General features: G+C 36.5%; 1 protein-coding gene across 3 annotated transcripts in view; it reads right to left on the bottom strand.

Annotated features, from left to right (window-relative positions):
• Nbea (neurobeachin) overlaps nt 1–14,587 on the bottom strand; it is a 515,411-nt gene that overhangs the window by 252,586 nt on the left and 248,238 nt on the right. For all 3 annotated transcript variants that reach the window (XM_087899501.1, XM_087899503.1, XM_087899502.1), the window contains exons 34-35: nt 14,385–14,446; nt 1,033–1,097 (exon numbers count right to left, since the gene is read on the bottom strand). In XM_087899501.1, the coding sequence (XP_087755627.1) occupies nt 1,033–1,097; nt 14,385–14,446 (127 nt within the window). The remainder of the gene's footprint in view (nt 1–1,032; nt 1,098–14,384; nt 14,447–14,587) is intronic.

Genomic DNA, 14,587 nt, shown 5'->3' with positions numbered 1-14,587 from the left:
ATCAGCCAGCCAGTCCTGTTAACACTTGAGCCATCTCATTCCCTATTACCAGTTATTATAATTTCCTTCATTTTTTTTACATTGTAGTAAGCATAAAATTATTTTAAGTTTCAGAAGTATATTATGATGAAAACATTGTTTATTGATAGGAAAAGATATGTGCAATAAGATACTATACAGGCAGAGGTAGTTTCTCAGGATACAGTGCAGTAATAGAAGAAAGCAAAGCCATTCTACATATAAACTACTTTTCCTTGAAGAAAAAGCCAAGTTCTTACACTGTAAGCATTACTGCCATATTAATTTATGTAAAGCTTATTCCCCCCCAAAAGCAAACATCATACCAAATATTTAGTAATTGTTTTCCTTAGAATGCACTATAACATACAGGAAATTCACCTTGTAATGGCTGCATGCCTTGGGTTGATAGAAATTACACATGTCAAAGGTTGACAGCTCTAGCAACCCTGATTTGTCTATCACCAATAAAGCACCAAAAAATCTCATAGTAAACAACCACACATAACAGTGATAAATACAGCAATGGTTTCAAACAAAATATCACCTATGGCATCATTAACAATGGTAACAGACACCCCGAACTAAGGCTGTTACATCTTCTGTATTGAACATTCCTTATACTTCCAGTCAGGTACCAATTGCATGACAGGATCAGAGGACACTGGTTCATGTGAACTGATGAGGGCTCAAGCATAAACACTGAGCTTAGCCTGAAAACAGATGGGGTGGCAGATGGGACTGCAGACTGGGTTTACATGATCTGTCTGAAACAACTTTGTGGCTCAAATCTCACAAAACATCATAAATCCAATAATCACTTATATATACCTTGTCTCCAAAAACTACTTACTACCTAAAATTTATTATTTTAAAATTTAAGTACCTACATGTTAAATTATTTAATTCAAAGCTATTTTCTAACAATCTTTAGAACAGATGGTAAGGAAAAGCAGTTGCCCAGTGGAATCAAATGCACATGGTCTAGTTGCCCAAAAGTGTAAAATTAATTACCTTCCTTCATTGATGAGTTCAATAAATGCAAGGCCTGCATTCTTCTGGATAGAATTCTGCCATTCCTAAAATGATAAACCAAAGCAAATGTAAGAAATATGAACATGCAAATGAAATAGTAACTAACTAAGGCCCATGCTGACACTGTAAGTAACCTATATTATACTTTGCAAGGTTTTATAACAAGTGTCATCTCAGAAGAAAGAGATTTTAATGACCCTGATTCACACAGTTTAGAAGGTGGCTTTTGGTTCCCAGAAAACTGAAATTTGCTGGAAATTAAGACAGAAGTTTAGTTCAGCACCAAGCTTCCTTCCAGGAAAGAACAAATGGCCAAAGCTATACAGGCTTAAAGCTATACACAAGGAAAAGATATTTTATATGACTGAAAATTTTACTCATTACTACATAGTTTTCATTACAACTGGAAGCAAAATTAGAAATGGCTTTATGCATCTATGTTTATGCAAGAAAACCTTTATATATGCATGTATGCATCGATACATTTTTGTAGTGATACTTCATTTGTATTTTAATAAAGTTTGCCTGAAGATCAGAGAATAAAATAGCCCCACTGTTCAGCCTTACAGATCAGGCAGTTTTGACACACATTGTTAATCTCAGTAGCCACACTAGTTTGCCATAGAAACCAGGGTGGTAGTGGTGCATGCCCTTAAAGCCAGCAATAAAATGGAATATAAGATGGGAAGAGACAGCTCTCAGACACAGTCTCATTCTAAGGTTCCTTGAGGCAAGATCGCCATTTTGGACTGAAGTAGAGGTAAGAACCAGTGGCTGGCTGTTTCGTTTTTCTGACCTTCAGACTGGACCTCAATATCTATCTCTGGGTTTTTATGAATCATGCTGTATATCTATGCACATATACCTTTATGCATCTGTGCATTTATGCATCTATATGCTTATGTATCTGTGCATATATATATATACACATACATATATATACACACACACACCTCCATGCACATATACCTTTATGCATCTGTGCCTTTCTGCATCGATAGCCATACACAGCTATGCATCTATGTCTTTATGCATATATATATTTATGCAACATATCTCTATGTTTCTGTGCCTTTATACATTTATATGCCTTTATGCATTTGTAGCAGTAAACATCTTTGCCTTTATGCACCTATGCCTTTATGTATCTGTTACATTATGCAATCTATGCCTTTATGTATATATACCTTTATGCTGCTATACATTTATGCATTTGTACCTTTACATATTCATATCTTCAGACTGTCTTGGGAATAAACCACTCTAGTCAGACTCACATTTAAAAAGATTGAAACAGCACAAAGCTACAAATTTATTATGCTCAAATGTGTAACACAGTACTTAATAGTAAAAATATTACTCTAAAGTATTATCTCTTTGCTAACTGGACATTAGTCAAATTTTCAGAATGCTTGAATCTGGTGGGCTCACAGAGAAAGGGCCACAACTATGAACAACAACAACTATGATACAGTGCTTTTATTAGGAAAGAATGCTGTTTATTTTGTACACTTTCCATGGAAAATTTGGAATATAATTTAAATATCCATTTTGGTGCTGGGTTAATTCAAGTATCTTCAGCTTTCTTAAAAATAAATGCTGGGCATGCAAGTTTTATAGTGAAAATTATATTCCTTTCAGTAGTTCTATGAGTATTTCTCTAGCTCCATTAATGTACACACATATACAATTTCTATTAATCACTCAAACCGCTCATCTGCAAATTCCATTTCATGACTTATGTTTCTTTTTCTTTTTGCACAGGAAAAACCACTATATTTTATAATATTTTTACAGCTCAACTGATATAGTGGAATGAATATTTATTATAACAAAGTGACATTTCTTAGCATCTCAAATACAAGTTTGACTCAAATTAATATTATTATATAATTAACTCAATACAGATATTTTCTGAATAATTATGATATAGAAATAATTAATGATATTGCTATTGTCAATTAACAGCTATGCAGCATTGAAACAAAACTTTATTTAGCTCATTATATAGAAACTCATGCTTTTCTTTATATAAATGCTAGTTACCCAGAGGAATTCAATTGCCCTGACCATGAATTCAGGTTCACAGAAAAGTCTTCTTGTCAACCTCAACTTTTTTTCTCCCTATATCTCATATTCCCATTTAGAGCTTTGAAGTTATGCTGAAAATAAATTACTGAAGCAAATTTGCTGCACAGAGGGCCTGCTTGTGTGTCCTAGCCGCCCTGCTAGCTTAGCCCCGAAATAACCACCCAGAAATTGTATTAATTAAATCACCAGAGCTTGGCCCATTAGCTCTAGCTTCTATTGGCTAACTCTTAGGTCTTAATTTAATCCATCTCCATTAATCTGTGCATCACCATGAGATCGTGGCCTACCAGCAAAGTTTCAGCATGTCTATCTCCAGTGGCTCCATGGCATCTCCCTCACACAACTAATATGTAAGAGATTAGCCAATAAGAAACTAGAGTTAATGGGCCAAGCAGAGATTTAACTGATACATTTTCTGTGTGATTATTTTGGGTGTAAGCTAGCTGGGTGGTCGGGAAGAACAAGCGTCCTGCTCCCCTTACAAATTGGTGCCAACAAGGAAAACTAAAATCCACTTAAAAACCCGAGAGAGTTTAATTCCAGAGACAAAAATACAGAGTCTAACACAGCTTGTTGCCATTTGTTGGTAGTGTGCCACAGCTCCTTTCAGAGAGGTCTTACTGATTCAGAGGTAGCAGCCATGCGGTTTCAAAATGGTAGTTTCCAGGCAATGGGAAAGAACTAACTCTGGCTCTTTCAAGGCCAAGCATTTAGATGGGGTTTGTGAACCGACTGTTGCAACTTGCTTAATGGCAACGTGGACTGGCTGTGTGCCTGGAAATGGGGCAATGCATGAGGCTCAGATGCACAAGAGGCTCCGCTACGCTGGACTGGGCAGGGCAGGCAGGAAGTACCATATTTGACCTAGTAATGCTACAGCTTAAGTTTTAAGATGTGCTTAGCATTTTAAAAAGTTCTCCTGGAAAGAAAATAATTACATATATGCAATAAAGATAAATCCAGACAAAAACAGTTCTATAAATAGGCACACTGTTGGATAAATGTACATAGGCTTGGAAGAGAGAAGAAAAAGAGTATAGAGAGTCATAAAATAAAGTTAATGCTTAAAAAAGATAGTCTTTAAAGTGACAGAGTATAGAAAGTCATAGATTAAAAGAAGCAAACAAAGAATAAGCCATGTAAAGATGGAAAATTCTCAGAGAGTCTGAATTATGTATATTATTGTGTTATCTTTGAATTTTGAAATTTTTTTACTGTGAAGGAGCTAAGTACAGAGAGACATTCCATTGTATGGACTGCTAAGTTAAACCAACATAAGGGTATCTTGATTCCAAAATTTGAGTCGAAGGATATGTTGCTTTGGAAAAGAGGTTCTTTTGTTTTCACAGAAGATGAGAATCTGTGGATTGCTTCCAGACCAATATGATTTCATGGAACAAGACTCCCTGAAAGGTTGATGTGAATACCCCTACAAAGAAAATACTTCGCCCAACTGATGACTGAGATGAACCTAGTACACAGGATACACCATAAAAGACCTGATTAACAGCACCCCCAAACAACAGGAAGTAGTATGGACAGAACTATGCCCATATTCCCAAATATTGTTTATAATTCTTTGTTTACATTTAAAGGGGGACGTGATATAGATATAAATAATTTGCATTGGTGTGGATCTTGGTTTATTGATACAAATTTTAGACAAATTTTGTTATACTGTACTGCCCTTGATTGAGGTATTGTGTATGTGTAATTCATTTGAAAATGTAATGTGTAGTTAAGAAATATAGGTTAATAGATAGTCATCTATAATAGTCAAGATTGTAGTCAATTTAGCTTTTCTAGATATACAGAGATATATTTCAGTTAGTTAGGTTTTCTTCAAATCTTTCATAACCTTCAGAATATGGCATTTAAATGTTTTAAAAATTTAGGACTTTTCATGACAGTGAGACACATCTGCTCCTGGCAGCTCCAGTCTACTTCAAGAGGAGAATGGGCATCAAAGACGCTCCTTATGGAGTTTGTTAGATAAACTGGACATGTGGGATCCACGGAGAGGTGACTGATGAACCTGCCTGGGGGTGAGGGAGTCCTTCGGGGTTCCTGCTTCATGGGAGATTGTGCGAGACATTCTGCAGGATAGAAGAAAGTGACTGGCAAACTGCCAATATAGGCAGACCTGTCTTTGAAATTTTCTACTTCGTGAAAAAAATCTGCTGGATATTATAGTCCTGTAGGCAGAAGGTGGATGCCCCACAGTACAGAAGAACTTTGGGTGACTGTCCAGGCAGTAAGAAGTCTCTGTCAATTCTAGAGTTTTGGAAGTTGCTTACAATGTACTTCCTGTTTTCTTAGGTAGTATTATATCATTCTGAAGTCTTTGATGGAGTTGAAGAATTTATAGTTATAGTTATAGCTTTCCTTAGATATGATAAATGATGGGCATAAATATTGTAACTGTAATTCTTGCTTGATCACTGTTATATGTAATTTTACTACATTAAGGTTAAAAACTTTTTTATTTGAACAGAAAAGGGGAGGTGATGTGGGAGTCCCCTCTGTGTGCTGTAATTACCATTAATGAGTAAAGAAACTGCCTTGGCCTGTTGATAGAGCAGAACTTAGGTAGGCGAGGAGGACTGGACTGAATGCTGGGAGAAGGAAGGGCAGAGTCAGGAATACTATGAAGCCATTGCCAGAGATAGACATGCTGAACCTTTGCTGGTAGGCCATGACCTTCTTGGTGATATATGAAAAGAAATGGGTTAAATGAATATGTAACAGATTGACCAATAAGAAGCTAGAGCTAATGGGCCAAGCAGTGATCTAATTAATACAGTTTTTGTGTGATTATCTTGGGTGTAAGCAAGCCAGGCGGCTTGGAAGAACTTGCGGCCTGCTCCTCCTACCCAAACTGATGGATGATTATTTCAAGGAAAAACATGAATCTACATTTTATGCACAAGAGAATCAGTAACTGGGAAAAGACTTGGAGACAACACAAAGTCACTGGACTGCAGCCACTAAGCACCTTGGCAAGGCTTTTCTCAGAACTCCTTTCAATTTCATCTTTATTGAAAAATCACAGAGATCTTCTTTTCTTACATTTTAAATAGGTGTCATGCTACCATCCTCTAAGACATTGATCTTAAATACTAAGTTTATTGCAAATCAAGATTCGATAAAAGGTATTAGCTTTTCAGAACTACTTGACATTTACTGTGATAACAATTCACTCCACTATGAAGAGTCTTAGAGACAAATAACGGTAAACTCCTGAAACATAGAACCACAGACATTTTCTAGAACACATCCAAGTCTCCAATGCACAAGATGAGCAGAGTAAATGTTTTGAAAACTATTTAGATCACACTAAAAGTATCTGCAGTCTGCCTTTAGGTCAGAGGATAATTTTGATATAACCTTTGATAAACAAAGAGCAGTAAAAAGTCAGACCTAAGGTAAGGATGTTGGTGTTTAAATATAAACAAGCCAATGGATAATAGAGGCATGAGACTTCATTTAAGAAATTTCTATCTTAGACCAATGTACTATTTTTTTTTTGAATTTTTGTGAAATAAATGTTTTCTCAGGCTATATCTTGCCCCAAGAGACCCCTGCACAGTATAAACTCATTATGAGTAAAGGAGCAGCATGCTTGCATCCTGCTGGGCATATAAACACTCCACATCAAATTTTTATCTTGTGGGAAACATTTAATTTCAATTTGAAATGATTGCAGAGGACCACCAAGTCTTTAAACTAGGTTGGCCACCATTTTTAACTGTTCCTTGTGGATGCATAAAACTTCCTCAAGATGAGGGGCTTTCTTAGGGAATTGGATCTTGTGTGAAGACCCTTTGAAATGGGACACTTTGAAGACAAATAAGTTCCAGAAGGGTGACAATGAAATCCCTATGTTCTCTTATGTCAGTATGATGACCGGTAGACAGCTCAGGCCCCAAACATCACTCTTTCCATCAGTTTCTCCTCATCTATACCAGCTCAGTACACATTACTCATTCCTCCTTCTTTGTATAAAATTAAACATGGCAACTTAATATCCTTAGATATTTAATCTATCGTAAACATTTTGAAAATATGATAAATATTAGAAGGAAAACAAGAGGGCAAGAATAGATTTAAAGTCTTCTGTAAATTGAAAATTGATTTTCTATTCCCAGTGTTCTTAAGATCTACGTAATATTAACTATCACCAAAAAGTGGTGGTAGTCCTTAAAAATCTTCAAAGTAAATGTTCACTGTAATTGATAATATGACAACATGTTGAAAAATCCAAGCAATAAACTAATAAAACTAATAAGAACAAAAACTTGAGTGAAGAATATGTATAAAATAAAAAAAGTAGTGTCCCACACATTTCCTATGCAAGGGAAATTGTGCTGATTAGTTTCTTATTGCCAACTCGAAGAGGGAACCTAAATTGAGAAACTGTCTAGGTCAGACTGGCCTATGGACATGTCTGTGTATACTGTCTTGAATGCTGGTAGATGCAGAAGAACCCAGCCTGCTGTGGGCAATATTACACTAGGGAAGTGATCCTGAGATGAGCCAATAAACAATGTTCTTCCATGGTTCTTGCCTTCAACTTTCCTGCCTTGAGTTCCCGTCCTGACTTCCCTAATGATGGACTATGACCTAGAAGATTAAGTTGAAATAAATCCTTTTTACCCCAACCTGCTTTTGGTCATCATGTTTATTATAGCAAAAAGAAAAAGAATGAAAAAGAAAGAGAAAGAAAGAAAAGAAGGGAGGGAGGGAGGAAGGAAGGAAGACAGACACCTAGGACAGAAAGATAAGGTAATTTGTATCTGAGTGTATGTGTAAAACATTTTAAGTATTCTTTTCTTTTGGCCTTTCATTGCTTATATTTGTGAGTACTGTATTAAAAGATTATAGTAAAAATAATGTAATAAACAATAAAAGTATTAATGATTAACTGGTTAATTTAGAGAGATTATTAATATAAAGGATAATCATGTAAAAACAAGCAGGCAACATAAGGATACCAATATTCAGGGGTACTCAAATCCCTTTATTATACTATAAATGGTATAATATTTCTATATAATGTAAGCACATCCCTGGTACAATATAAATAATAATTATATTTGTAGTACTTAGTATATATGGTGATATATAGAAAACTATTCCTACTATACTTTGAACATGTTCAACATAGATGCACATACTTATTAAAGGAAAAACCCATCAAGGGAGTATTACAGTTCTAGACAGTTACCCACAAAACAAAAGGACACCCGATTTTATAAAAGAAACACTCTATCTAAAAATCACACATCTACCCTAACAAACAATAGGTGACTTCGATACCCCACTCTCACCAAAAGACTGAACCTTCAGACAATACCATACATCAAATTGATCTAAGAGACATCAACAGCACATTCCACCCAAACACTAAAGAATGTTTTCTCTGCTTTATTTTCATTTTTTTTCAGAAGCCTATGGAATTTTCTACAAAAAAAAGCACACAAAACTGACTCTGAACAACAATCATACTATCACATGAAAATTGGGCCAAAACAGAAATCAAAAAGAAACATAAAACCTTTTAAAAACTGAATAAAAATGAAACAAAACACATCAAAATTTATGAACACAAAGCAATTCTAAGAGAAAATATCTAACATTTAAAAAATTAGTGTTTGCCACATTCAAATATATAATTAAGATTTATTTATAGACATGGTTTTGGATTTCTTGAAGACTTGAAATTAAAGTTTGATACAATAAGAATTTCTTAAACAATATTCAAAAACTGAACATGTAAAGCAAATCTCTCCTAATTTGTGATTTAGCACGAGAACTTGATGGCCTTTTACATGACACAAGAAGTTACATGAGACGGGACAGAAATTTCTCAGCTGGGATGGACCTTTCTCTTCTGATAATGGCCTCCTTTTCCTCTCCTTGACTATCCCATTGAAGCTTACTTTTCTTTTAGGGTGAGCATCTATATCTTTTTAGATGAACCAATTCACGTGACCATGAAGGGAGGGAGCTTACAGAAAGTATCAAACAAAAGAATAGACTGTTAAAAGATTACACTCAGGAAGATGTGAAATACTCTACATAATCCAGCAAATAAACGGATTCATTTTATTAATAATAGTGATAGCTATTATTATTAATGTGTGTATGATACTGTGGGGGGCATTGGTATGCTTGTGCTATGAAGGAGTGCATGTGGAAGTTGTTAGGTCTAAAACCCCCACAAATGATTAGCTTAGGTGCCTATTAACATATCAAAGAAGATGCTGGCTGCCAGGTTCTTCCAGCATCCTACCTTTACAGGGTCATCCTGGCTGGCATACCCAGCCCCTACCCTAGACAGCCCAGGGTTTGGGGCTGCCCTTCCCCAGCTTCTCTTTCCTCTATAATCCAGCCATTTTGACGATGTTGGTCATTTTTTTTGGCCTTTTGGGTCTCTTATCCTCGTGGCTACTGCTCCTGGTCGCCCTCTCTCCCTCTCCTCACATGATCAGACTCACTTTGCAGGTATATTCACTCTGGACCCTTCCAGATGCATCTGGCTATGTTCTCCCTCAAATTTATTTTGCTCTTCCATTTATCTACAATAAGTGTTCTCTTCCACCATACCTAGGAGCAGTCATATCTTCCCTTTTTATTTCTTGTTTTCATTTAGATGTGAGGTGATAGTTTTAAGGATTTGGTTTCATTATGGGTTATGGAGATCTAACTCTAGTTGTCCAGCTTGTGGATCAAGCACTTTTACTTGTGGAATCATCTTGCTAATCCTAATTATTTAATTTTTAATGTGTAATAAACAAGGTGGGTGCCAGGACTGAGGGCAGACAAACAGATTTGCAGACCTGTTTGAACTGTTTTCAAGAGCTATGTCTCCTTCCCTGATAACATAGCAGGGAAAGCCTTCCAGCTTCAGGGTCCATTTCCATAGTGCCTTCCAGGACATTCAGTCTTCAGAGTCACAGCTGCATGCTGTTTGATTATATCAATTAAAAAACTCAGCCATGTGCTGTTGTTGTTGATTTTTTATTTTGTTTCGTTTTTTAAGTTCTGCCTCATTGCTTTCAAATTCATAGATGTAATTTGCAATGCCATAGATAAGCCTAGCCTCCCTGTGGAATGCAAGAGTGTCACTAGGGCTTTAGTAACCACCAAAATACTAACAAAAGCTGGCCACAGAGTACGTAAGCACTGATTCTCATGTGACAGAATTTCACCAAGAAAATCAGGATTTAATGATATTTCCAATGGCCTGGAGAAAAAAAATAAAGGTGCCATCTCTGGTTTTCTCAAATTTATCATCTTATTACACAACCTCAAGTCCGTACAGTACTGACTACATATGAATGAAGACATTTATTAGGCCTCTGCATTAGCCTCAGTCTTGCCTTAGAACCTCATCTTGGCTTTATTATATCCAGAAAAAAAAATTTTTCTTTTGTATCATCTGACTAAACTGTACCAAATTGGAGAAAAAGTTTTAAAACATTAAATGTTCAAAGGCCAAATCACTTGAAAGGAGAAGGGTTTCCTCAGTTGTGGCTCCTTTGTGAACGCTGTCTGTAAAGTCCTGGGTCACACCCTGACCACACCAATAAAGGCACCAAATCCTTTCAGTTAAGTATATGAAGTATTTAAACAAGAACAAAGTCATATAAACCACAAAATAATTCATGCTGGGCATGCCATACATAGATTCTAAGAGTTTTTATTTTAACTTATGTATTTTAAAGTTTTTAATGAGAACAGGAATGATTTATTAAGCAGGCATTTGCTTAATCAGTGCTTTAAGTCAGAAAGCCCTTAAATACTGAGAGTATGATTTTTTTACATGAGGTCCTCCAATTTCTATCTTGACACATAAGGCAAAGAGAAATGCAAGTGGCATCTGCTAAGCTTTACTGATGGAAACTTAAAGAAATCCTGTGGGTAACAACACTCAATTTTTCTTAGAGTTCTTCTCATGGAGACTTCCTGAAAAAGAAAATCTGGAAATAATTAGAAACTATTATAGTACCTAAAAAGGTTTACTTGAGAAACTCAGCCTGCTATTCATCTAAGAATGTAGTAATCAAGGCGAACTTAAGGAGGAAGTAAGTGCTGTGTGAGGGGTGGGGGCACCTCAGCCACAGCTCCGCAGAAATAAACAGTCTCTGATGCCAAGCTACCTACAACTGAGAGCCTGCTCTTTTATCAAGTAGAACGCAGACTAACCAACCACCTTATACAGTTCCTTATACTTCAAAATGAAAGAAAACATTTTCTTAAGAAGATGATAACAACTATTTTTAACACAAACTATAAGTGAAGAGTAAATAATTGATTCTTAAAATTTAAGATGTACAAGGGAAAAGTATCTAAGTATTGTAAAAATTGTTCTGTGTTTTTGGACCAATAACCAAATTACACAGGAGAATGGGAATATCTTCTTGAAACTTAAACCATGTTTTTGAAGAAATGCACAATTCCACTGAGGGTAAACTGAATGTCATGCCCCTCGGAGTTTAGAGGGGGCCATATGAACCGAATTATCCTTGACAAGTACCTTCAGACATTTGTAATGTGATCTCATGTGAATTTAGACCACATTTTGGACACAAACTATTGGCAAGAGTAATTTTTTTAGGCACTCAAAAAAGAAAGAAAATCAAATATCCTTAATAGTATGTAGTATTTAACAAAAATTTCCAACATGGAAATGAAATGTAAAAGCAGTAAAAGCATCCATTGAGCTGTAGCAAAGAGAAATTTAGAGCAGCCAAAAAAAGGCTCACTTTCTTTGCTTTTCAAAGCCCACTGCTTATTCTCTCTAACACAATTTGAGTTTCCAATGACTTGAGTAAATTTGAGGATAAATTTTGTGCAAACAAACTACAAAATGACACTTGCATTTAAAACTTATTTTGTCAAGAATTAAATGACAGCATGGCTAATATTTTAAGGTATTTCTCCCTGGCTGGGGGGCGAATAATATCCAGACAGTAAGGACCCATACTTTGAACTACTTCTGTTAGTCTCGCTCACTGCTGATGCTCATCCTGGGGTGACTGACAGTCAAACAAAGCAAAAGGAGCTCTGAGGTCTGAGGTTTTAAAGACTCATCATGACTGCCTGCCTTGGCAGGAAGACAGCCCACAGACTGGTGCTAATTCTACAGGGATCAGCTCCAATGGAAGAAATGCATTAAGATCTGCAGAAAGATCACACTTTACAGAGAGCAGGGCCAACTATCTCTGCAGCACTGTTAGCTTTCTCTACCCGAGGTCTGCCACTGTGGCAGTCATCTGCTAACTGGTAAAAATGATGAATTTTAGTACTGGAGAAAAATGTCTTAAAAAAAATTTTAAGAACCCTTTGAAATGTGTCTACCTTCCTCAGTACCCTCAAAACCAAAGTTTGAAAACATCTGTGAACCAACTAATGATCTGCAATGATGGACTGATAAACTTAATTTCGCACTAAAATAGTTAACTTACACAACTGCATTTGACGGAATGATAATCACTCATTTGCTTTCTTAAAAATGCTTTGTAGAAAGTAACATTACAGATTAACAGAAAATAACGTGAGTTATTTTTAATGCGTGGACCTTTCAAGTTACTTAGGTGAGGGATATTTAACCAACGGATCACTTGAAGCATTTAAAATTTTCAGTGCTCAAACACTGAATTATTTTAAAAATTCAATTTGAAAATCCATCTAAGAGGCCCGTTTATCATGCTGTCCTGCTGACACACGGAGGAAAGTGCACCACAGAGAGAGCTTACATTTCCCACTCTTCCTTCCAATCAATATGTGAGGCAAAGTTTCATCTCTAGGGCCCCTAATGGCAGGAATTCCTGGAGCCAGCAAATGGTGATGTGAGACCTATGATTAGATGATGAGGCCATTAAAGACACCAGATCCTAATGCAACATTCCTCTTTCTTTCTCTGAACTGCAGTGATAGTCAGAGCTAAGAGAGAAGGCATTCTAAACTATGCCTTGCCACAAAAGCTGCTAAATATTTGGATTCTTATCAACCTAAAATGTCCACGGAACTTCCATTTCTCCTGAACTCAGGACCTCGACACAGAGTACACTTTTCCCACACTCTGCAGAAGAGCTCCTCCCAGGGTTGGCTCTATGGCTCCCTCTCAACTGTATTCCTGGCTTCCCATGAACACACTCCTGAAGAAAGTAAATGTGAACCTGGAAACTGTAGGTAAGCTTTTGCTGTTTGCACTGAAGTCACACTTGGCTTATCTGGCTTGGCTGAGGCATTAGGCAGATCTCTGGCTCGTTACAGTCAGGTGTGTTCACCCGTCCACCGGAAAGACCACAGGTAAGTCAGTAGGTAAGTTTTGTGGTTTCTTTGGGACATATAAAAACCACTGAAGTCACACTTGGCTTATCTGGCTTGGTAGTGGTGTTAGGCAGACCTCAGGTCGGTTATGGTGAGGTGTGTTCACCCTTCTACTGAGGAGATCAGGGATAAATATAACAGCTGTGCATTACAAGCATGTATCTACTTCCTTTTCATTCTAATATTACAGAATATTTCATATTCATATGGTAACAGGAAGACTTCAAGTGACAGGGAAAGGAAAGGCCAAAAAATTTCTATTTTAGTCATCCATAAGACTAATGAGATGGTTTCTCTCAAGATTTAGATAGATCAAGCTTTCTTGTTTGTTTTTTATAGTTTTAAAAAACAAACAATAGCCAACCTTTTACCTCTAATTCTTGTTAATAAAGACAATCACCACTCAGTAAACTTTCAGATTTATCAATACATACCAATTCTAAACAAAATTGGAAAAGCAGCCTGCCAAAGATGACTCAACAACGCACTGTATGAGTTTAGTACTGATAAAAAAGGACCTAGAGTTTCTTGAGTTTCTACCACTTCTAATCTGACGGAGGAGAAAATAATAATAACTACACTACCAGTTATGTTTTCATATTGCAATGTGGGCTGTAGTATTTAAAACCTGGTACATACAATAGCAGAAGACATTAAGAGCAGAGAACAAAGCCAGGCACAGACAGAAGAGACAACGGGAGGTAAGGGAGGAAGGAGCAGCGCGAGCAGAGAGCAGAGCAGTTCTCACACAGGATGACTCCTAGGCGCTGACGCACCTCAAGGAAAGCTCTCTTCCGCATTCTCCGCAGCAAGAGATGCATTTTAAAACACGATTAATACTATACATGCAAAAGAAATTCTCATGCACGTTAATTTTACCCAGTGAATGAAACTCTTACCTGAGAGCAAAGCAGCATGACCAGCTCCACCACAGACGTGCTGGACTTCATACACACAAGGCCTGCATAGGGAGAGGTCAGCAAAGGTCAAACCACATGACAGGCACAGAATTACCTGATTTTAAAGTATAAAAAACTTGTCTGAAACAAGACTTCAGAAATTAAGTGAATGAAAATATTCATCAATGTACTCTTCTATATTA

Source organism: Myodes glareolus, chromosome 20 (assembly GCF_982192425.1).
Source record: "Myodes glareolus chromosome 20, mMyoGla1.1, whole genome shotgun sequence".
Taxonomy (NCBI): Eukaryota; Metazoa; Chordata; class Mammalia; order Rodentia; family Cricetidae; genus Myodes; species Myodes glareolus.
Note: the sequence above shows the minus strand (reverse complement) of the source record. Positions and strands in the feature narration are given on the sequence as shown.